Source organism: Geotrypetes seraphini, chromosome 2 (assembly GCF_902459505.1).
Source record: "Geotrypetes seraphini chromosome 2, aGeoSer1.1, whole genome shotgun sequence".
NCBI lineage: Eukaryota > Metazoa > Chordata > Amphibia > Gymnophiona > Dermophiidae > Geotrypetes > Geotrypetes seraphini.
In genome coordinates this window covers 460,286,917-460,311,498 of record NC_047085.1, presented here as the reverse complement: position 1 = coordinate 460,311,498, position 24,582 = coordinate 460,286,917, and the positions used below count along the sequence as shown (strand labels likewise).

Genomic DNA, 24,582 nt, shown 5'->3' with positions numbered 1-24,582 from the left:
CTATTAATTTCTTGGTAGCCCTTTCCATGAAAGGCCCATTCCACATGAAACCACTTATCAAGCCTCTACTCCTTTGAGTTGCTTACATCTTGCTCTCTCAAACTTCTCACTTGAAAAGACGTTTTCCTTATTGCTCTCATCGCTGAAGGCTGTGTGAGTGAATTTGAGGCTTTGTATCAGATCCTCCCTAGACAAGATTCTACCACAACAGAGTAATGCTTCAAACTTAACCAACTTCTGCTCACAGAAAATCATCTCAGAATTCCATCTCAACCAATCCATAGTTCTGCTTGTTGTCTTTCCAAAGCCACATATGCATCCTGGAGAGTCAACTCTTCACACCTTGGTCTGTGGCTTTTAGAAACATAAAAACATGATGGCAGATAAAGGCCAAATGGCCTATCCAGTCTGCCCATCAGAGTTCTGTTACCAAGAGAACCATCTGCACTTGGCTAACAGACCTTATCTCCTTTGCGTAAACTGAGACTGTGCTGTGCTAGGCTAGCCTTCAGGGCCATGTAATAGTCCACAATGTCAAAGTTATGGCTGCTTCAGTGGCACATTTCTATTCTGCATCTATTGAGAACATCTGCAATGCAGATACTTGGTTCTCAATCCACATTTTTACTTTTCACTATTGTTTGAACAAGACTCCAGAAGAGACAGTCAGTTTGGACAAGCAGTTCTGCAGAATCTTTTTACTTCCTGAGTGTCAACTTTCTCTTCAACCCTCTTAGGTTTTGCCAGGATCAGTGTTCCCTCTAAGCGGGCGGGTGTTGTGAGCAAACTTTTTTCACCGTGAGCCAAAAATATCGGGCGCCAGCAAGTTATGAGCCAACTCGCCCGATTCTCCTCTCGCCGCCCTGCCATCTGCCGTACGCCTCTTCCGATTGTGCGCTGTGACGAGAAACGTGTGCGCTGCGATGTAATATTTTGTGCGCCAGCGCAGCTTAGCGGGAACACTGGTTCAAATGGTTTTATTTATTTCCCCAAATTTATTTTTGTTATACGCATTGAAAATATTTGATATTGCGTTTAAATCAAAATCTCAATAAACTTGAAACGAGTGCCCGTGAGATTGTGGGAGGGTTAAATACTCAAAACTTAGAAGTTTTTGCTACGCCAGCTTTCTGGTATCTTTACATACAGTGGCGTACCTAGCATATGTAACATCCGGGGCCCATCATTTTTTGGCACCCCCCCCATCTGTAAGAAAAACATGATTTTTAGTAACAAACCACACGTCACACATGAGTACCTAGGAAAAGGCAGCATCTTACATATTGCAGTGAGCAGTACATCAATACACCCATTGTAAAACTAAACAAGCCAGACCAGCACAGATCAATCCTACACCGTCAATCCTAACAGAAAACACACAGAACACAGAAAACACCTTCGCCTAGTAAGGAATATGTAATCACAAACTAACCCCTCCCTCTTTTACAAAACTGTAGTGTGGATTTTAGCTACGGAGGTAACAGCTCTGATGCTCATAAAATTCTGAGCATCAGAGCTGCTACCACCAAGGCTGGTGCTAAAAACGCTTCACAGTTTTGTAAAAGGGGGGATAAAATAAAAATACATAGACAAAGGTTAAATTGAACCAGCAAGAAGCTGGACTCTGCATACAATGCTTCACAGAAACAGTGACACATGTCTCCTAAAGCAATAAATAAATAGAAATTTTTTTCTACCTTTGTCTTCTGTGGTTTCTCCTTTCCTCATCTTCTTGTAACTCTCTTCCTTCCATCCACTGTCTGCCGTCTCTCTTCCCCTATATGGCATCTTCTCTCCTTCTATGCCCCTTCCAGAAACTGTATGCCTCCCCCTTCCATCTCTCCTTTCACCCCATTGGTCTGGCATCTCTCTCCTCGCCTTCCCTCTCCCACACCTCTCCTCATAGTCTGGTATCTCCCCTTCCCTGATTCTCTGGCATCTCTCTCCTTTCCTTTTCTTCCATCTTTTGCTCCCCCTCCATGCTCTCACATCTCCCCCTTCCTTTTCCCTTAGACTGGCATACCTTCCTCCTACGCTCCAAGCCCTGGCATCTCCTTTAATTCCCTCCCTCATCTTCCTTCTCCCTCCAGCTGGGTACCGCAACACTCTTCCCTGCAGCTCTGCACTTCCCCACAATTGCCATGCTTCGGTTCCTCTTCTTCCTTCCTTCCTCCCCCCCCCCCCCGCGGGACCCTGCGGCACCATCAACTCTTACTCCCTCTAATGTCGGCCCTGCAGCTCCAGACTTCCTCGCACCTTCTCCCCTCCCCCTTTGGATCGCTATTATTTTAAATGTTATAGCCGCGGAGCTGTATCCATCAGTGGAGATGTCTAACCTCGGCCTGCCCCGGAACTCTTACTGCAGCAGCCGCCCGTCTAGGCAGGAACAGGAAGTCACTGTTGCAGTAAGAGTTCCGGGGCAGGCCGAGGTTAGACATCTCCACTGATGGATACAGCTCCGCGGCTATAACATTTAAAATAATAGCGATCCAAAGGGGGAGGGGAGAAGGTGCGAGGAAGTCTGGAGCTGCAGGGCCGACATTAGAGGGAGTAAGAGTTGATGGTGCCGCAGGGTCCCGCGGGGGGGGAGGAAGGAAGGAAGAAGAGGAACCGAAGCATGGCAATTGTGGGGAAATTTGCGACGCGTGTGTGCGCTGTGAAGAGAAACTTGTGCGCTGCGATGTAATATTTTGTGCGTGAGCGCAGGCCAACGCAGCTTAGCGGGAACACTGGCCAGGATCATGTTTATTATCCATTCTCTTTGTTCAGAATCATGATCCTGGTAGTTTGGGAGTCCCACATGTGAGAATATGCCTGCTTGTCCTTGGAGAAAGCAAAGATACTTACCTGTAGCAGGTGTTCTTTGAGGACAGCAGGCATATATTCTCACAGCTCATTTCCCCTAGTTGGCGTCTTAGCTTTTTTACTGAACTAATGGTGCCGCGAACTGAAATCAGGTGGGAAGGGCACAGCCTAAAGATTTAAAGTGACAGTACACTTGGTAGTGTCTGTACCGGGTTCCGCTTGTGAAAATATATGCCGGTACTTGCTGTCCTTGGAGAACATCTACAGGTAAGTATCTTTGCTTTATAGATAATGGCTCAAAGGTAATTCATCTTATTTGTGAGCTTTGAATGGAATGATAAATATACAACTATATCATTTTAAAGCATGTACTTTTGAATCCAGTTTGTCAGGTTATTCTGCTTTGTACATAACATACAGACTTGATCTCTTCTGTGCAGGATTAGTGTATCTGTTGGCCAACGAATCATTGCCCTGCCACATGACAACCGGCAAGTTAGATTGTTTGACCTATCAGGAGTGCGATTAGCACGGCTTCCTCGCACTAACAGACAAGTAAGTGCTATTTTTTTCTTTGTTTTTATTCACAAGATTTTTGGTTCAGAGAATTGAAATGAGATATGTGGTAGGAATCAACTTAGTATACTCAGAAATCATTGGAAGACAATCTGTCTCCTTTCTTTAAAAATTTCTCCCTTTTTTCTAAATTATAAGACAGAAGGGCGCTTGAGAGATTCAGTTTTTAAAAAATGCATTTGCCCCGGATTCTATAAATGGTATGCACGTTTACACAGGCAAAACTGCATGCTGTCCTGAGAAGTGCACTCAACTAAATTGGCTAACAAGTCAATTAGTGGCAATGCTAAGTTATTGGTGTTAATTTGCAACAATTTGGATTTGCTTGTGCATCATCTAGCTAAGCGTTACTCTATAAAGATCCACACAAATTTTATAGTGCACAACTCAAAAGGGGGTGTGGCCATATGAGGAACATGAATGGGTCCGGAGCGTTCACTACAGGGAAAACTTGAGTACCTGAATAAATGCATGTAAACCGTTCTGAGCTCCCCTGGAAGAACGGTATAGAAAATTGAATAAATTAAAGATGTATGCAGTATTACTGAATACTGGGGATAAGAACATAAGAAACGCCTCCACCGGATCAGACCGAAGTCCATCCAGTCCGGTGCTCCGCACACGCGGTGGCCCATTTAGGTACTCTTTTTTGGAGACCCGACTTTACCGTATCCCTCAATATGATATGCAAGAAGGTGTGCATCCAACTTGCGCTTGAATCCCAGTACAGTAGTTTCTGCCACAACCTCCTCCGGGAGTGCATTCCAAGCACCCACCACTCGCTGTGTGAAGCAGAACTTCCTGACATTTGTCCTGAACCTGCTGCCACACAGTTTCAGGCTATGACCTCTTGTCCGTGTCACCTCTGAATATGTTAGCAATGCTGCTTCCTGGTCTATTTTATCAAATCCTTTTAATATTTTAAAAGTCTCTATCAAATCCCCGTCCCTAAATTACGTGCCAGAATTTACAGCAGATTTCAGTTGCTGTAAATGCCCATGCACAAAGTTTGACTCTAAGGGCTCCTTTTACAAAGGCGCGCTAGCGGTTTTAGCGCAAGCCAAGTGTGCTAGCCGCTACCGCCTCCTTTTAAGCAGGCGGTAATTTTTCGGATAGCATGCACTAATCTTGTGTGTGCGTTAAAAATGCTAGCGCACCTTCGTAAAAGGAGCCCTAGGTATTTTGAGTTAGTTGTCTATAGTGTGTATGCTTTCAAAGAAGAGAGTTTCATTTAATTCTCCTGCAGAGAATTAAATAAAATATAAGATATTCTTAGTTGTTAATTGTTAGCATATAGGACTAACTTAGGCCCTCTTTTACTAAGCCGTGGTAGAGGTTTCTACTGTGGTCCGGAGTAGAGAATGACACGGTGGCGGTTATCCGCGGCTAGCCACATTTAGCCGCGGGTAACCCGCCGGAACGGGGAAAGAAAAATAGCAGTCGCTGTGGGGATGGGGACAAGACCATTCACCGCCCCTTGGAGCGGTGAATGGTCTTGTCTCCGCAGTGAGGTATCAAGGATCGCGCGGTCCCCGCAGCCACCGCCCGTAGCGTTTAGCCAGCTCCCTCCCTCCACCTCAACTTATATTCCGAGTTTGCCTGCTTCCTTTTTCCCGAGCCGCACGCGTTCAAAAAGCTGTGCACGCGCGGCTGCGCGAGTCAATCAGTCTTCTCCTCTGACGCAACCGGAAACAGGAAGTTGCAGGAGAGAAGAAGTTTGATTGACTTGCGCAGCCGCGCGTGCACGGCTTTTTGAACGCGTGCAGCTCGGGAAAAAGAAAGCCGGCAAACTCAGAATATAAGGTGAGGTGGAGGGAGGGTGGGGGCTGCTGGACCTTTCATAGATCGGGGTAAGGGAGAAAATCCCTAATGGGAACATTAAGAGGTTTGTGTTTCCTGCTATGGCACTCTAAAAGCTTGAAAATTGGAGCCACAATGAATATGCTGTTCTTTTTCTATGTAAAAATTGTGTATATGTGAAAATAGAAAATGTGGGTACTTCAGATTGGTTTGCTTGTGGGAGGTTTTTAGGCTCTTCTATCTTGCTCATTTTTTGTTAGTAAAATTATTTTGTATTGGAACAAGCTTCTCTAGGTGTGACATATTGTTTAAGTGGAATGAGTATGATGCCATATGCTGATTTCACAGCTATTGCTTTTCACACTACAGAAACCTAATTCCAGACATTGCAGTTAATGGAGTATTTTTGTGTTGCAACCTCTAAAGGTGAACTCTTACCTTTACCAGAAAGATCCCTAACAAAAATCTAGTTACAAAAATAAAATAAAAGTAATAACGTGAGAAGGGGTGGTTAGAAAGGTAAGAACAAGGAAACAGAGGAACATACCACCTAATATTTAAAGCAGTTTAATCGCATAGGAGGGGCTTCTGCCTCGTTAAATCACTTGTAAGTTACTGAGGCTCATATGGATGCTGCGGGGACGGTGACGGGGCAGTGAATGGGATGGCAGTGGCGGTGACGGGGCGGTGAAAGGGATGGCGGTGACGGTGATGGGGCGGTGAAGGGAACGGCGGTGACGGGGCAGTGCAGAGGATGGGGGGACGGGGCGGTGACGGGGACAGATTTTTTCCCCGTGTCATTCTCTAGTCTGGAGCACTAAATGCTATGACATTGCTATGAGATTGCTGGTCTTTCGTGTATGGGCCTTCCTTCTTTTAGGGGCTCATTGGCAGTTCATCCAGATATAGCTCGTTTTCTGCGGGTGCTCTACGGCTTGGCCTTTGTTGTGCCTTCCCTGTCTGACCTGGAATTTTAATCTGGTTCTTTGTACTCTGGCTCATCCGCCATATGAGCCTCTGGAGCAGGTATGTCTGATGGATCTCACGATCAAGTCAGTCTTTCTGGTGGCTATTACCTAAGCCTAAAGGGTCTCAGAATGTCAGGCTTTTTCCTGCAGGGATCCCTTTCTGCGTATTACGGATTCTGCTGGGATGCTCCGTACTGTTCCTTCTTTTCTTCTGAAAGTAGTTTCTGCTTTCCATGTGAATCAGGAAGTTCGGCTTCCTGCTTTTGCTTCCTCTGGTTTGAGGGAGTAAGCTAGCTATTAAGCATGGGGATTCCCTCATCTACAGTATTACCCAGAGAAGGAAATTTTGGCAGATTTGATATTTTTTTTAAATTTAATTACTTGCATTTCCAAGCATTTGATAAAGAGAATTTATATTTCAGGTACATTAAGTAGAAAGATAAGCCAAATGGGATGTGACCTGTCTTTTTCAAGATCTTTCAAGAGGCCCCATTCATAAATAAAAATATGACCCAGTATATATGAAGCAAAACAAGGAAATCAATAAGAAGTACTTAAGTGTTTTTAATATGGTCTTTCAGGTTATTTTCTTATAGAGTTCATGAATATGACACAGTCTATACATGTGAAATAATTATTATATTCTGTGTTGTGTTGTCCTTTATTTTATTAAACTAATCCAGCCTCCGAGTTTTTACATATTCCAGTTTTATTATCGGTAAATTAAGCTTAAAAATAACTAAGATTTTGTATATACTTTTCCAATTAATAAGGATACTTTTCACAGTATTGGCTTTCTTTTAGATGATATGAAAACATACTTCACCAAAAGATGACCAAAGCATAGTACAAGCTAAAAAACAAATCCCCTTCCCTCTACGGATGACCTAAAGTGACCCAAGCCTGCCCCTGTTAACCCAGATCTACAAACCACCCCCAAGAAATCAAACGGCCAAATGCCTAGGTATACGAGGGACTGCTAAAAAGTTCTCAGCCCAACCAACAAAGTTGGGGCAGTCTCCATCGAGGGCTATACACTTAGGGCCTGATTCTCTAAAAGTGCGTCCCAATTTTAGGCAGCTGTAGGCGTCCTACAGCTGTCTAATCAGCCAATCGGGATGCACGTTTTTTAAAAAAAATGCTCCCCAGGCAGGCCGCCTATATTGAAGGCGAGGCCCGCAAGACACCTAGGCCCTGATTCTGAATAGGACGCCCGGGAGAGGCGTCCTATTCAGAATCGGCCTAAACTAAACCCCGATTCTGTAACCGGCGTCCATGTTACAGACGCGGGTTAGAGAAACGGGTTAGATTAGACACGGCCCGCTACACTTATCGCAAGGGATCTCTCTGCCGCTATAAGTATAGCGGGCCGCGGCCCCCTGACCAGGAGGGTGCCCAAACCCTCTGCCCGAAGACGCATCCCCCCACTACCGACCGCCCCCCCGACACTATCGACTGCCCCCCCCCGACACTATCGACCGCCCCCCCGACATTACCGATCTCCCCCCCCACCCCCCCCCCGACAATATCGATAGCTGGCAGGAGGGTGCCCAATCCCTCCTGCCCGAAGACGCACCCCCCCCCCGGCGCTAACAACCCCCCAAACCTCCACTCCACCAAACCTGTTCTTAGATGGGTCTTGCACGTCTTGAGCCGGCAGGCACGCCTCGTCGAAATGAAGCGGGCCCGCCCCTTCCCGGCCCATCCCGCCGAAGCCTAAGGCCTGATTGGCCCAGGCTCTAGAAGCCTGGACCAATCAGGCCTTAGGCATAGCGGGTCCGCCCATCCCCACTTAATCTAAAGCCTGATTGGCCAAACAGATTGGCCAATCAGACCTTAGACTTAGAGAAGATGGGCGGACCCACTATGCCTAAGGCCTGATTGGTCCAGGCTTCTAGAGCCTGGGCCAATCAGGCCTTAGGCTTCGGCGGGATGGGCCGGAAGGGGCGGGCCCGCTTCATTTCGACGAGGCGTGCCTGCCGGCTCAAGACGTGCAAGACCCATCTAAGAACAGGTTTGGTGGAGTGGAGGTTTGGGGGTTGTTAGCGCCGGGGGGGGTGCGTCTTCGGGCAGGAGGGATTGGGCACCCTCCTGCCAGCTATCGATATTGTCGGGGGGGGAGATCGGTAATGTCGGGGGGGGGGGGGGCGGTCGATAGTGTCGGGGGGGGCGGTCGGTAGTGGGGGGGGGTGCGTCTTCGGGCAGAGGGTTTGGGCACCCTCCTGGTCAGGGGGCCGCGGCCCACTATACTTATAGCGGCAGAGAGATCCCTTGCCGCGATAAGTATAGCGGCCGCGTCTTCTTACAATGTAGGCCAGCATTTTGCTGGCCTACATTTTAAGCTTCTCCTCTACTAGGGAGACGCGTAGGGCCGCCTAGGTTCAGCCTAAGGCCCGCCTAAGGCCCTTAGACGAGCTTAGGCATCTTGCGGGTCTCCCTAGGCTCCCGGAGGCACCTTCAGGCTTGCCTGGGGAGCATTTTTTAAAAAAAAATGTGCATCCCGATTGGCTGATTAGACAGCTGTAGGACGTCTAAAATCAGGATGCACTTTGGAGAATCAGGGCCTTAGTCCAGTAATTTTTCCACTTTTTTTGTTCTGTTTGAAAAATACAGAAAGAAAAACATGGAAAAATGCTAGACTGAGTGTATAGCCCTTGATGGAGACTGCCCCAACTTTGTTGGTTGGGCTGAGAACTTTTCAGCAGCCCCTCATATCACCAGGCTCTTAATCTTCTCTTCAAGGAAAGATAGAATCTCTCCAGATTTACTAAGTCCACAGGTAGAATATTCCATAATTTAGGACTCCACACCAAAATTGGACTGCAACTTAATCTTACCTGAACAGCTGCTTCTGTATCTACACATTTCGCTTTAATGTTCAAGCTCAATAGCAAGCCAGGCACTGTACTCTCCTTAGTGGATTCTAACTTTGCTATTGGCCCTCAGCTAAGTGTTGTCATAAGAGCATTGCTTGGTTCTGCTGCTCCCCAGGCTGTGTCAGCAGCACTCCTGGGCACAGTCAGCCCAAATAGCAAAGGCAGCAAATGAGCCAAGACACTGTGATAGTCTATGTAGGGCATCAACTGCTGGGTTCCATCTGGTCTTGCTTGCAGAGAAATTGAAAACACTTTTGTAATTGTCTGTTTCTTAAAATTAATCCTGTTCACTGTAGATAATGTAAACCCCTTGGCTTCTTTATATTACTATGTGTTTTCATCAATATTTTAACAGGGTCACCGACGTATGGTATGCTGCTCTGCTTGGAGTGAAGACCACCCAATTTGTAACCTGTTCACCTGTGGGTTTGACCGTCAGGCCATAGGATGGAATATCAATATCCCTGCACTACTGCAAGAAAAATAAGATGCTGAAGGCGTTGTGTTCATTTTGCCATGAATGTGTAACTACGCTACATATGTCAACCTGCAATCATTGTGAGATTTCTCTGGTTAGAGTGCTTTGTAAAAGTTGTTGCCACATTATGCACAGTTGCATGAAATGTACAGTAAAAAAAAAAAAAAAGAGTGTGAATGTTTTTCTTAATAAGTTTGAGTTGTGTATGTATATAAACTTTTCTATTTCGACTTTTATTTCTCATTAAAGAGAAGCAGCACATTTTCAGGTAGAATATACCCCAGTGCTTCAGAGTTGTTCAGCAGGACATTATTATTTTTTGTGATTGAAATGTGAAATCCATGCTGAACTTGTCATATTTGATTTAATAATTACACTTATCTGCGTGCTATGAAAAGGCCTTGATGAGCTGAACTTTCAATTGCAGTGTGAATTCTGCTTGCAATATGTTTGCTGTTTTGACATTTTGGCGTTAAGCACTGCTGCAGAAGGATAATCTCGGCTCCTGTTTAGATTCTGAAACAAGGTATGGATTTGAAAAATTTGACTATCAGGTTTAATTTTTTAAACTTGATTCCAGAATTCCTGGTTTCCACGTTACAGGCTACTGTTAGTTCCCCCCAAAAGTGAAATGAAAGGAACAGGGAAGTGTTTGATGTGCCTTTAAAATAAAGCGCATGTTAATCGCCTAGGATCTCATGTGGCCAAATTGAAAATGAGAACATAATGTGATTTTTCAGTCATTGAAGCTTATTCAAGCCATTTTAAAGCACTTTAGCTCACAGCTCTTCTTACAATTTGTTACTGTTCCCGGTGACTTGCTATAATGGGAGCTGGCCTTGAAGATAATGCCCATACTGACTTTTGGGGCTCCTTTTACTAAGCTGCAATAGCGTTTTTAGTGCGTGCTGAATTGCCGCGCACGCTAGACGCTAACGCCAGCATTGAGCTGGTATTAGTTCTAGCCGCGTAGTGCAGGTTTAGCGCACGCGGTAATTCAGCATGCGCTAAAAACGCTATTGCAGCTTAGTAAAAGGAGCCCTTGATGCTCTGTCCAAAATGAAATATTTTTTTTTGCCTTTTTATTTAGCATTGCATACCATTGCATAGTTTGTCTCTATCAGAGGTGGCTTAGAATAATTGTCTACCATTGTAATCCAAGACTTTGATACAGCGTGCGTGATTGTTTGACTGCACATGTCTGATATGGGAAGAGAGAAGGAAGAATACTAAAGTGTGTATAAAACCAGAAAAAAAAAAAAAAAAAAGAACAGAAGAGAATGATACCAAATATATTCACAGAGATGATTGTCATATGGATTACAAAATCCATACGGAAGTTAGAAAAGAAGAGGTAGAAAATGTGCTCTCTGGATATTATCAGAAAAAGAAAAAAAATGTCTTGGAAGTGATCCTTAGTCATTCTTACTGACATGAATTATTTTCCATTCTTTTTGAAGTGACATCTTTTGTCAATGATTATTCTTAAATTTTGATGTTTGCTATGTTCAGTGTTTGGTGGAGTAGATGAAAGTAGAGGTTTCTATCATGGACTGGTAAGGTAAATGCTCCAACATTCATAGAATTCCTATGAGCATTGGAGCATTTACCTTGCTGACCTTCAGTAGAAACCTCTATGGTGGCTTTGTAAAAGGGGGCCATTGTTACTTACTTTTATCCCTCTTTCTCCTCATTTTGTTTCCTGTCCTTTATGCTCTGAGGAAAAAGGTTACCACCCAAAATGGACATATATTCTTAATATGAAAAAGAGGATTGTATGAACATTTGGATTAATTCTGCATTTAGGGGTTTTATTTCATAAAAATATACCTATTTTAAGCCTATTGTATAAAGGTCATCCTAAACATCGAAAAGGAAGTGATACTGTAAATAACAATCTTCAAAAAGCATTTCCAACAAATATTACAAATATTTCAAGATCAAAAATATTTCTTTAATTAATGGAGAGAAGTAGCTTTTTGAGTTCTGGGGAGTTATTTATTTTTTAATTGTGTACGTTTGGTTGTATTCCGTCTTCTTTAAAGGTGGAATATAAATAATAAACTAATCATATATGAGGCAAAAGGCTCGCTCACAATATACATAGACCTCCTCTATTGTCTTCCAAAATGATAATATCTACCCAGAAACTCCTCATATACATGATTAAATATATCACTTAAGAAACAATGTTTCCAAAAAAGAGTGCAATAAAACACTGAAGAGCACAGGGATGTAAATGGAATGGATTAGCTCTTTTTGAAACCCTGACATAGAACTGGCATGATAAAGTTTTTTTGTACTTACTGTAAAAATTGTTTCTTAAATGATATTTAGTGATGTACATGAGGAGTTTCTGGACAGATGATTTTAATTTTGGAAGGCAATAGAAGTCTCTGTATATTGGAAGTTGGTCTTTTGCCTCATATATAATTACCTCAGAACTCAAACTGTATTTTTCTCTATTGATTAAAGAAATTTTTTTTTTAAATGATATGGAAATATTTGTGATGTTTATTGGAAGTGATTTTTGAAGAATATTTTAAAAAGGTAACAGGTGCCTATAAGACTCATAATCAAAACAAAAATACATCTAAAACTCCGCCCAAGTCTGCACTTGGACAACCTAAAAGTCAGGTCATCAAAGTGTCGATAATCAAAACGGGTTTTTCGACATATGCAGAGACATTTTAGGTCTCTGAATCCTACTGTATTCCCGGAAAAGAAAGGGGCATTTTTGAAGGAGTGGTGACAGAAGGAGGTGGGCATTATATGGGCTAACCTACACTTAGTCATACTGCAGGGATAATTGAAAATTTTACGTGGCTGCCTGGACTTAGATGATTTAAAACCAGGTCTAAGGGCCGGATTCTGTATAGGAAACCCGGTCTCAGAAGCTGCCTAAGCGGCTTTTGAGATTCATACACAGGTGTCCTGTATAGAATAATCTAATACCATGATTCTCTAACCAGCATCTATGTCATAAGCTCTGGTTAGAGAATTGGATTGGCGCTGAGCTGATCCCTGCTGCGATTAGTTTAACAACCATGGCAGTGAACCTGTCCCCCCGCGAAGACTACCAGCAGGAGGGATACCCAGTCCCTCCTGCTGAAACCTCTGTAGCTACCCCTCCCTTCCCTGAATATCCATGGCAGGAAGAGTGCCCAATCTCTCCTGCCGCCACCTTGCTGAGACATCCACCGGCAGAAGCGATGCCCAGTCCCTCCTACTGGTACCACACCCCCACCCAAAGGCATGCTCCCTGACTCCTCCCAAGCCCACCCGGACCCCATAGTACCTTTTTTTAAGTTGACCGGCCAGAGGAATGCTTTCTCCCTCCAGATGGCAGGCCCATCTCCACTGAATGGCGGACCTACCCATTCCTGGTGCATCATGGGCTGCACCGGGCAGGAGCCTAAGGCCCTGATTGGTCCAGGCGCTTAAGGCCCTTCTCATAAGAAGGGCCTTAGGCACCTGGGCCAACCAGAATCTCCCAGTGCATTCTGGGATACGCTGGGAGTGGGCTAAGACCCAAATTGGCCAGATCCCTTAGATAGCTCCCATATAGGGTGATCCTCCTGTTGATGATCTTAGGGGGGGTGGGAGATTCTAGCAGGAGGGGCTGGGCATCCCTCCTGCCAGTGGATGTCTCAACAAGGTGGCGGCAGGAGGAACTGGGCACTCCTTGCCGCGGACATTTGAGAGTGGGGGCCGTCTTCGGGGCTTCTGGCAGGAGGGGCTGGGCATCTCATGTCTAAAAGGTCTTGTTCTGGGCGTTTGGGACTTGGACAAATTTTTGGTCGAGAATGTGGTATAAAGATAGACCTAATGGTGATCTGGGCAATTAAACGCCTGAACGTACAGGTAGACGACTTTTGGGGAAAAAAATATTTTAGCATGAAGTGCTGACTTTGAACGACTAGTGTCCTGTGTGCAAATTGGACTTAGATGTTTCTTTTGATTATGCCCCTCCATGCCTTTTATACAACAGGCCCCCAGAATCAACCCCTGTAGTACATAAATGTAGCACCTGGTCCGAGACAGGTATTAATGTGTGCATAGTCCCATGTATTTTATAAAATTACACAGGTATATCACTACTCTTCCTTGCTTCTCCCAATGGGAATTCCTACATATGATGTATATGTAAGCAGTACACACAGTGCTGTCACATGTATGTATACTGTGAGCTAATTGTATTTTTAAAAAAAAACCTTTTCTATATATGAAACAGTCTTTACACATGGGAAAACGTTTATAAAACTACTTCAATAGGTGAGTTAACCAACAATTCAATTATGGAAAGATATCAAAAAGAAAGCTGCTGGCCTTTTAAGGATTTTATACAATGATTATCTGCAGTAGTGTGTAGGAGCTTTTTTTTTTTTTTTTTTTTATCACATGCAGAGAGAGATTTGAAAATGTGATAAATCATAGCATTTCGTTAGATTTTGGAAGGGCCTCTTCTGCAGTGAAGGGCAGAGATGGGTAACTTCTAAATCAGCAATTAAATTATTTAAAACAACTGCTACATTTATTTATAAAAATATTAACCTGCCTGTTTCTTGGCCTTGTGGCTTTTCTTATTCCTGAGTATCATTATTGTCCGAACATACCCCCGCCCCCCCTTTACAAAACCATGCAAGACGTTTTTGGCGCCGGCCAGCACGCTGAATGCTTTCCACTGTTCCGAAGGTCATAGAGTTCCTATGAGCATTGGAGCAACGTAAAGCATTCAGCGCACCAGCCAGCGCTAAAATCGCCTTGCACGGTTTTGTAAAAAAAAAAAGGGGGGAGTATATTAGGACAATAATGGGGGAATGATTTGCAATATTTATTTTCCATCTCTTCTATGAACAGTTACAAACTTATTTTAGGATCACTCTCCCTAATTTTAAAAATCATGCTGCTCAAATGTTTATATTGCAGTGATACATTGGAGGTATCAACTTAATATTGGCAAAGGGTAGTGGTAAATCAGTAATGGAGCGTAGTAGACAGGCCTTTTAACCACGTTTCAAAACTATTTTTGTGTAAAGAAGAAATTGAAAATTTATAAAAAAAAAAAAAAAAAAGTGTTCTGATAATTGAATGATTTAAAAAAACCAAACAAAGGGAGGGGGGTTATTTGATGCGAGTTAGAGTGATGTTAAAGTATAAATGATTGTATTATTTGTTACACTTATTGTGAGCTTTAAAAATGAATAAAGATTAATAAAAAAAAAAAAACCCCACCAAACAGTTGATCCTGGTAAAAAAGTTTTTAACACGGCCTTGTAGGTTCCAAGCCACTTGCTTTCCTCAGGCTGACGGTGCATAGGGAAGAGCTCAGCATTGTTTCTGAGCAGCTCTCAAGTTGCTCATAGATACGCAGTGCCAGCTCACTGGGGTGTCTTAGGTCATCAGTGGCATAGTAGAGATTAACTGCAGTAGTGGTTCTCAAACCTGTCCTGGGGGACCCTCCAGCCAGTTAGGTTCTGAGGATATCCCCAGTGAATATGCATGAGACAGATTTGCATACCTCTCACTTCCATTATATGCAAATCTCACTCAAGCATATCCTGAAAACCCGACTGGCAGGGGGTCCCCCCAGGACAGAACCACTGGGCTGGATAACGCACAGATTGAGGAGTTCTGCTCAAGCAGAAACTCCCTTTAGCTCACCTTCACAGAAAGACACACACAAAATAACTGAATAATACAGCCAAACCGGTAGTTTGAAAGCATCAATCTATAGTGTGGTATTCAATCAATGAAACTACTTATCAACTAACTTAATTTTGTATAGATTAAATGTCTCGTCTTGATCTCATAAATATTACTGTTATGTAAGTGTTCTAGGAATCAAATGTTACTAGTTTAGGCTAGATATATATGTACGTATCAGCATTGCAAGTTCCTTCTATCTGATCACATACAGTTGAAGTAGAGAGGAGAGGAACTTCCCTATACTGAAGTTGTTACATGCAGCACTTTACAAAATAAAGAAGGAAAAGTGGCTGTGCATGAAAATATTTATTGAGTGCATTATTTAACAAGAAATGCAGCATTGGACAGGTCAAAGATGTTTTTGTCTCTTGAAGAACAATGCACATCTGTTTTCACAGATTCTATGGCTATCTTTGAATCGGAAGAATCTGGCTGAAAACAGATCTTATACTTCACTCAAATCTGTGAAAAAGAACCTTTCTTTTGGATAAAATTAATGTGTTTGTGTTACATAGAGCCATTTTTATCTACTGATGTGCAAATTTAGTTGTTCACGTGGTCAGTATGTCTTTTACTGTTTCCATTGCATTGAAACACCATTAAAATAGTTTTTTGTGCCTTTTATGTCTCTCTGTTTCTCTGTCCATGGTAGTCCCCTCACAGTTGAGAAAGCTTGTTTTCTTTCATTACATGATCGATGGGTCCAAAGATGGCCTTTTATGAATGCTGGAATTCTTAATATTCACATTGAGAATAGCTTAGCAAAATGCAAGTTGTGTAAGACCAATTTGTGCAGGTTAGAGAATAAGGGGGGAATTCATTAAGGTGCAATACGATTTTGCCATTTACCACACATTGATGCCTCTCCAGGTCTGCCTACTTCCCCAGTAGCTACCTGAAATTCAATATTGATGGTCTTGGGGGGGTATCCAGGGAGGGGTCCGGGTCTTCTCAGCCAGGAGCGATACCCAATTGTTCCTGGCCACTCCAGGTGCCCTCCTCAAAATGGCATCCCTAGCGCAATCTCACGTGACTTGAGGTCATATTTCCATATATGGCCTAATGCTCCCGGACAATAAAATAATCCAGCAAAAAGCTGGGGTTATTTTATCATCCTTCGGAAGCCGTATGTGACTTGTGGTATCACCACAAATCACGTTAGGCTATTTGCATAGTAATGAGATGCAGAACATGTATTTGCATATTTTGCATCTCTTTACTCCCTAATGTGTAGTGACTTAAATATCACCACATTATTTTTAGAAAAGCAGTGTTAAGGTTGTTTAAGTCACGTTAAGAGCCAATTAATGTAACCTAAAGCCCTGATGCTCCTGGTCTGCAGTATTGGACCCCCCCCCCCGGCCTGCCTACTCCCATAATAACTGTAAAAACGCCTTTAATTGGTGTATATTAGGAATCTGCACAGAACAATCATTTTTGGCTTGTTTTTGATTTGTTTGACTTTCTCCTCCTAATAGTTGAGCATTTTTTTCAGTTGTCATAAATTTGTTCTTTAATCTATTATTAGCTTTTTAACATACACTAGTCAATGTAGCATATGTTGCCTTGTAGATTAACATATGTTAAATCAATTTAGCACATATTAAATTCTTTAACACACAATAAGGGAACTAATTCCCTTTTTATAAAGCTGCGATAAACTTTTTTTTATCGCCAGCCGCAGTAGTATTAGCACCTACACTTATAAGAATTCTATGAGTGTCGGAGCTAATGCTGCCATGGCCATTGATTTTTTTAAAAAAACCTAATGCAGCTTTGTCAAAAGAGCCCTAAATGTGCACTACCAAATGCACAACCCTATTATACATACTAAGATTTCCTTCCAGAATTGTAACTGTCTAGTATTCCACTTGGAAGCTGCAAGGTGAATCATAAATAAAAGCTCTTCATATACAAGGGAAATTAATAATTTTAACATTGTTTCCTGCATAATCTTAAAATTTTTGGTCTAAAATAAATATCCCACTCCTCTTATTTTACTGAACTGCGATAGCGGTTATTAGTACAGGAAGCCACGCTGTATGCTCCGCGCTGCTCCTGACACTCATAGAGTTCCTATGAATGTCGGGAGCAGCATGGAGCATTCAGTGCGGCTCCCTGTGCTAATAACCACTATCGTGGTTCAGTAAAATGGGGGAGGGGGGGAGGAGTTAGTTTTTAATGCCTTTCAAAAAAGTAATATGATGGAATTTGACAAATGTAGTTTAGAAACAGAGAAACATAGAAATAGACAGCAGATAAGGGCCACGGCCCATCTAGTCTCCCCACCCCAATGACCCTCCCCTACCTTTCTCTGTGAATAGATCCCACGTGTCTATCCCATTTGGCCTTAAAATCAGGCGCGCTGCTGGCCTCAATAACCTGAAGTGGAAGACTATTCCAGTGATCAACCACCCTTTCAGTGAAAAAGAATTTCCTGGTGTCCCCGTGCAGTTTCCCGCCCCTGATTTTCCACGGATGCCCCCTTGTTGCCGCGGGACCCTTGAAAAAGAAGATATCTTCTTCCATCTCGATGCGGCCCGTGAGATACTTGAATGTCTCGATCATGTCACCCCTCTCTCTGCGTTCCTCGAGTGAGTACAGCTGCAACTGATCCAGCCGTTCCTCGTACGGGAGATCCTTGAGTCCCGAGACCATCCGGGTGGCCATTCTCTGGACCGACTCCAGTCTCAGCACATCCTTATGGTAATGCGGCCTCCAGAATTGCACACAGTATTCCAGGTGGGGCCTCACTATAGATCTATACAATGGCATAATGACTTCAGGCTTACAGCTGATGAAACTCCTGCGTATGCAACCTATGATTTGCCTTGCCTTGCCTTGGATGAAGCTTGCTCCACTTGATTGGCAGTCTTCATGTTCTCACTGACGATCACCCCTAAGTCTCGTTCTGTTTCAGTTCTTGTTAGATCTCGCCATTAAGGGTATAAGTCTTGCATGGATTTTGGCTGCCCAGGTGCATGACTTTGCATTTTTTGGCATTGAAACAGTTGCCAGGACCTAGACCAGCGCTCCAGTAGGAGTAGGTCGTGCATCATGTTGTCAGACATTGAATTTATGTCTGTTGTGCTTTTGCCCACTACATTGCTTAGTTTGGCGTCATCAGCGAATAATGTTATTTTACCTCGCAGCCCTTCTGCCAAGTCTTTTATAAAGATGTTGAATAGGATCGGGCCCAGGACCGAGCCCTGCGGCACTCACTGATTACCTCCGTCATTTCGGAGGGGGTGCTGTTCACCACTACCCTCTGAAGCCTACCTCCAAGCCAGGATCCTCCAAATTTTAATACTTTAATAAGTAAAAGTTTGTTCCCAAATAACAAAGACTGATATGTACAAAGCATTTTAGCAGAAGGTTGTTTTTTATATTATTAAAAGCAGTTCAGTAAAATGCAACAAGAAAAACCAAGTTTGTCTCATAGATGCTGACAACGTACATCTCATCCTCCAAGTCCAGGTTCGTGGCCATTGAGACGCAGTAATCTGATGCTTTATCTCAATGCTCCAAATGTCACAAAGACCAGTTTTTGGTTTCTTATTCAAAATCCAGACATTAATTTATGCCACTGAGAGGCCTGGTGACCCAGGAAATCCATCTGGAAGCACAGGAACAACAAACTGGATTGAGTTTTAAGATTTTTCCAGTCAGGGAACCCCTCCTGAATGGCCTACTTCAACTGCAACCACCTAAAACTTTGTGATTTATTAAGACCAAATTTATGTTGCAATTGTGAAAAGTCAAGCAGTTTGCCATCTGATATGACATCCTCCAAAGTGCATATGCCCGCCTTCATCCAATGCTTCCAGATGATTTTAAACCCGCCAATTTGAATCTTGGAGTTCAGCCAAAGGGACTGACAATTTGACTTATGAATTGGACTAGGTGTTAAATTAGCAATAAATTTTAATGTCTTCCAGGTATCTACTAAAATTCTATTGTCCTTATATAACCTAGGCATTTTGAGACTCAAAATATGACATAATCTCAAAGGAGACATAAGTTGCCATTCCAGCCACAACCGATCTGAAAGATTTTCCATGAGCTCCGGTAGGATCCAGTACATACCTTGATGCATAATATAGGATTGATGATACCAATAAAAATTTGGAAAATTTAACCCACCCTCTGCAATTGGTTTTTGTAGAGATACTAAAGCAATTCTCGCTGCTTTGCTCAGCCAAATAAATTTAGTTGAAATACTATTTAATTTCTTGTAAAATGACCCCGGGAAAAAAAACTGGCAACATACCCATTTGGTATCAATCCACAAGCAAGATCATCATTTTGACTGTTTGGACTCTTCCCCACCAAGACAAATGTAAAGGATTCCATTGCTCACACATTTCTGTGAACTTTATCAATAAAGATTTTTCATTTATCTTCATTGACTCTTCCAAAGTTTTATGAATCCAAATGCCTAAATATTTGATACCCTCTTCCTCCCATAGAAAGGGGAATGAATCAAATAAACCTTTTTGACAATGAACATTTAATGAAAGAATCTTTGATTTGCTAACAATGTAAACACTACATGATTGCAGGTTTTTCATCAACAGAAAAATCCATCTTTCAGCTGACACATAATCAAGTTTATCAAGGTAATCTTACAAATCATCCCAAAGCATATATCCCAGAAGGCATATATAATGCATTGTCAGCCTTACCTTATGGCTTCATCTAAGCTTGGTCAATAACCGCTTGAGATGCACTGCGCTCCTAAGTCATATGGCCAGAACTGCACACTGCCAATATCGAGGTTACACATGAAAATATTGCAATGGCATCTAGAATCCATCTGGGTTCAAAGATGACATTCACTTTTCAAATGGATTCAGATTACTTCATCTATCCAAAGCATCCTGATGATGGTGCCTAGCAAAATCTCTCCCTTCTGGCTAATGGTATCCTAACAACAGATGCCTCACCTTAATGGATTGGAGTATGCCTTCTACATCTATACACCCAGAATGCCTGGTGACTGGGACAATGCAAGACTTTCTGGGGATGGTGGGATGATTCTGGCTGGTTGGTGTGTCTGGTGGATCCTTTCTTACCATTCTTCTGTATATCTTTTGACTCTTCTCTATCTTCTTATTAAGTATTCATTTCCATTTCTAATGTTGATTTTTTTTAAAATTTGTAAACCACTGTTTAAAAAAAGGTGGTATGTCAAGTGTGTACTAAATCAAATTTGACACCATTCTTACATACTACACACATTGGCTGCTTTACAAATACACTTCCCCCTCCATATTTGTGGGGGTTAGGGGCAGAGCCGGGCCGCAAATATTAAAAAAAACCGTGAATAATATTCAGGCCAGTTCTGCCCCTAACCCCTGCTCCCCCAGCTATTTTAAGCCCTGAAAGCCCCTCTTAAGCCTTACCTGGTGGTCTAGTGGATTTTCACTCAGGAGCAATCTTCCCATGCACCTGCCCTGTGCAGATTGCTCACAAGAAATGGCTGCCTTGAGCTCCTGTAGTCTCTCGAGCCATTTCCTGTGAATGATCTGCATGGGGCAGGAGCATGGGAAGATCGCTCCTGTCCCAAAAATCCGCTAGACCACCAGGTAAGGCTTAAGGGGGAGGCTTTCAGGGTTTAAAATAGCCCAAAAAAAGAAAAAGTATTTTTAGGTTTAAAACCGTGAATAAGCGAATCCGTAGATATGGAATTTGTGAATACGGAGGGGGAAGTAAATAAATGGCCCTAAAACAGGGGGGGGGGGGGAATTAGTTTCAGACATGCCTAAAATATTTTTTAAATATCTTTTAATCAGGTCTATAGATGTTACTCATATCAAAGGAGATTTAGGAAAATTCACTCATCTTAGTTATTCTATTTACTTTGATTTCCCAGATATTTGAATATTTTCTGCAAAATGTCTCTCTTCATAATTTGTGCAACTTTAATATTCTGAATTTCAATAACTTGGCACTCCAAAGACTCTAATCTAGTAATCTGCTGATTATGATTTTGAGCTTCATCATTAACCTGTAAAGAATTATTGTCCAGTCTCTATAATTGATACGAATGTACCTGAATAGAGTCATCCATCTGCTGTAAAGCCATTCACAAGGTATCCATAGTGAGAACTGCAAGATTTTAAAGTTGTCATAACTCACAGGGAAACAGTATTCCATCTGGGCCATCCAAGGGTGCACAAACTACGCCCAGGGCACTCCCTTATCTCCATCAAATGATGAAGACACTAGTGGCAGCAAGCCCTCCATCACTGTAATTCCAGATCTCCCCTAGGGCATAGGACTCTTAAGATGCACGGCTGCATGCTTTTGTATTGTGGCAATGTAGCAGACAATATCGCGTTCAATGTGGCTCCCTCTAAACTTTTCACTGCACTAAGAGCAGGGCTACCCAAAGCTGTTGAAAACTCGATTTGGGGGTTGCAGCCTACAGAGTCATCTGCCTCGCAGAGGGAAGCTTCATCAAACCCAGAGGGTTGGTTTTTGGCTTATCCTTTCTCTTATCCTTTGTAGCTGTAACGCAGAGGTCAGAGAGCTCAAAGTATACACCACCCTCTTGAAGCCATGTTGGTGTGTTCACGTTCATCTATCTTTGGCACTGATGTTTTCATATTCAGCTTTCTTCCATTTTTCTGTTTGTCTCCAATCTACCTTTCCATCTCTTTCCTTCCTATGTAGCCATGGACATCCCCTGCCTCTTCTCTCCCCTCCTCTCCTTCCATGTGCACCATCTCCTCTCTCTTTCTCATTGCTTCCCTTGTATCCAGCATCACTCCTCTATATCCCATGTCCAGCAGTGCCCTGTGCTCTCTCCCCATCTCTTTACTGTGTCTCTTTCCTTCCCCATATCCAGGTTCTTCCTTCTCTTTCCTTCTTTGCACCCACATCTTACAGCAAGCTCCCTTTCACCAATGTCCACATTCTCCCCTCCTGCATCTCACCATAAATAGCCCCTCTGTCTCTCCCTGAGTCTGGTGCCTCCCTCACTCCCCGCCCCCAATGTCTGCTCAGTCAAAGCTGATTTCTCTTTCTCCACCCTCCATTTCCTCCCCACTTTCTGAGTCTGGCATCCCTGCCTGCCTGTCTACCTCCTGCGCACCTGATGGCTTTACAGGTGATCATCTTCCTGGCAGCAATTCAGCCAGGCTTTCTCTGGCTAACACCAGGGACTTTTCCTCTGCAGCAACTTCCTGTTGCTGCGTGGGAGGGGCACTCAGAGGAAAGACCTTGGATGAGAGAGTCTGGGTGAATTGCTGCGAGGAAGATGATCATTTGTAAGACTGTCAGGTGCGTGAAAGGTAGGCAGGCAAGGATGGGCTGGAAGGAAGGGAGGGGAAATAGTTCAGATTGGACTGGGCAGTGTTTCTTCAATAAAAAGCCCATAGACTGTATGCAGGAGAAAAATAATTGGACTGTGCGGGCTGCCCAAGAGGTCCCTGTGGGATGCCATTGACTTAGAGGTCTTGACTTGAAGAAAGCTGCTCTAAGGAGTGTTTCACTTAAACTTCTTACATGGAAGACTGTGTTCATTGTACCAAAACTTTGGCGAGATGAATCAACAAAATTCAAATGCTAGTTCTCCAAGCTCATCTCAAATTCCTACCAAAAGTAGTACTGGAATTTTATCCAAGTCATCTTTTTCCTGTTTCACTTCCTAGATTGTAGAAGAGCATTGTTATACTATCTTCAAGTCACAAATGATATCCATAAAAAACATACAAAATTTGTCCCAAAACTAACAACCCAAGACTGCCAGCATCCAAGTTTTTTCTTTCCATGTGCATATCGGACTGCATCACTTTTTCATATCAGAAGGTACCACTGACAACCTAGGTTGGACCTCATTGTCCTAGAGCTGCGACAAATTCCAGATCTCCATTCCACTTCCATCAAAGACATCTGTAAAATTACATGATTTTCCATCTTCTTTCTTCTTCTATCTTCTATATATATAAAATCGGAGGTATGTATGTATGTGTGTGTGTATGTGCCGTGATCACGCAAAAACGGCTTGACCGATTTGAACGAAACTTGGTATGCAGATCCCTCACTACCTGGGGTGATATGTTCTGGGGGTCTCGCGGCCCACCTGCACACATGGGCGGAGCTACAAACAGAAAATCAGATTTCACCCATTCATGTCAATGGAAAAAATGTAAAAAGCTGCCAACGCAAAAACGGCTTGCCCGATTTGAACGAAACTTGGTATGCAGATCCCTCACTACCTGGGGTGATATGTTCTGGGGGTCTCGCGGCCCACCTGCACACGTGGGCGGAGCTACAAACAGAAAATCAGATTTCACCCATTCATGTCAATGGAAAAAATGTAAAAAGCTGCCAACACAAAAACGGCTTGCCCGATTTGAACGAAACTTGCAACATATCTTCTTTTTCAGTTTAAGAGATTGCAAATTCCAGTGAGACTTGCATTCTCTATCACAATCAACAAATCACAGGGACAGATTATTACATACTGTGGAGTGGATTTAAGATCCCCCTGTTTTTTCCCATGGACAACTCTATTTTGCTTGCTCAAGGGTGGGTTCACCCAAGAATTTATATGTTCTTGCTCCTGGAGGTGAAACTAAAAATGTTGTTTATAATCAAGTTTTGTGTTAGTTGTATTGTATTCATTTTGTCAAATATTTCACATTATAATTTGAATATTGTACTTTTTATAAAGCTGTAAAAAAATAATTTCATTCACCACTATAAAGTATCTTTATTTGAATCCATTTACAGTGTTATTGCTATAATTAAATACCCGTGCAACGCCGGGGCATCAGCTAGTGTACATATATAATGTGCCAATACTTCCTTTTCCACAGAGAAGGCCTTTGGGCGGGCAGTGCAATGCAACCTTTTTTGCATAAAAACCCAAGAAAGAGAAGAATACGAGTCAAGGAAGATGGGCAGATGAAACTGGGAGGATCAGCCACCTTGACATTATTCCCAGGGACACCCATCTCTAGCTATCTTCATACCACAATTTTTGTGTGACCCTCAGCATCTAAATGACCAGTTACTATGTCTGCATCTCCCCTGATTGTCTCTGGAGCGAGCAACGTTTTCTAACTGGGATGGAGATTTATTAATTATTTATTTAAAAGAGTTCTACCCCCTTAAACCTAAGCGGTTTACAAAATACAAACACAGACAAAGGCTGACATACCAACATTTACAATAACGCCACCAAATTCAGCTAACATGCACCACTATCATCAATATAATCCCATCATTTAAAAGCTTCTAAGGACAAAAATGATTTTCAATTTCACATCATAGATAGACAGACAGAGATCATAGACAGCAAGGGAACGCAGCCACGTTTCCCCTCCCTCCTACTCCTTAAACAAAGGTTGTTAAACAG

General features: G+C 42.8%; 1 protein-coding gene across 6 annotated transcripts in view; it reads left to right on the top strand.

Moving 5' to 3' along the window:
* The window catches only part of WDR37 (WD repeat domain 37), a 197,021-nt gene extending 181,190 nt beyond the window's left edge, over window positions 1–15,831 (top strand). For 4 of the 6 annotated variants that reach the window (XM_033931546.1, XM_033931540.1, XM_033931544.1 and 1 more), the window contains exons 13-14: window positions 3,246–3,360; window positions 9,381–14,641. In XM_033931546.1, coding sequence (XP_033787437.1) covers window positions 3,246–3,360; window positions 9,381–9,512 — 247 coding nt within the window. In that variant the 3' untranslated portion in view covers window positions 9,513–14,641. Of the gene's footprint in view, window positions 1–3,245; window positions 3,361–9,380 lie in introns of all 6 variants that reach the window. The other 2 variants (XM_033931543.1, XM_033931545.1) reach the window with 1 other exon arrangement.
* The last annotated feature ends 8,751 nt before the right edge of the window (window positions 15,832–24,582 follow it).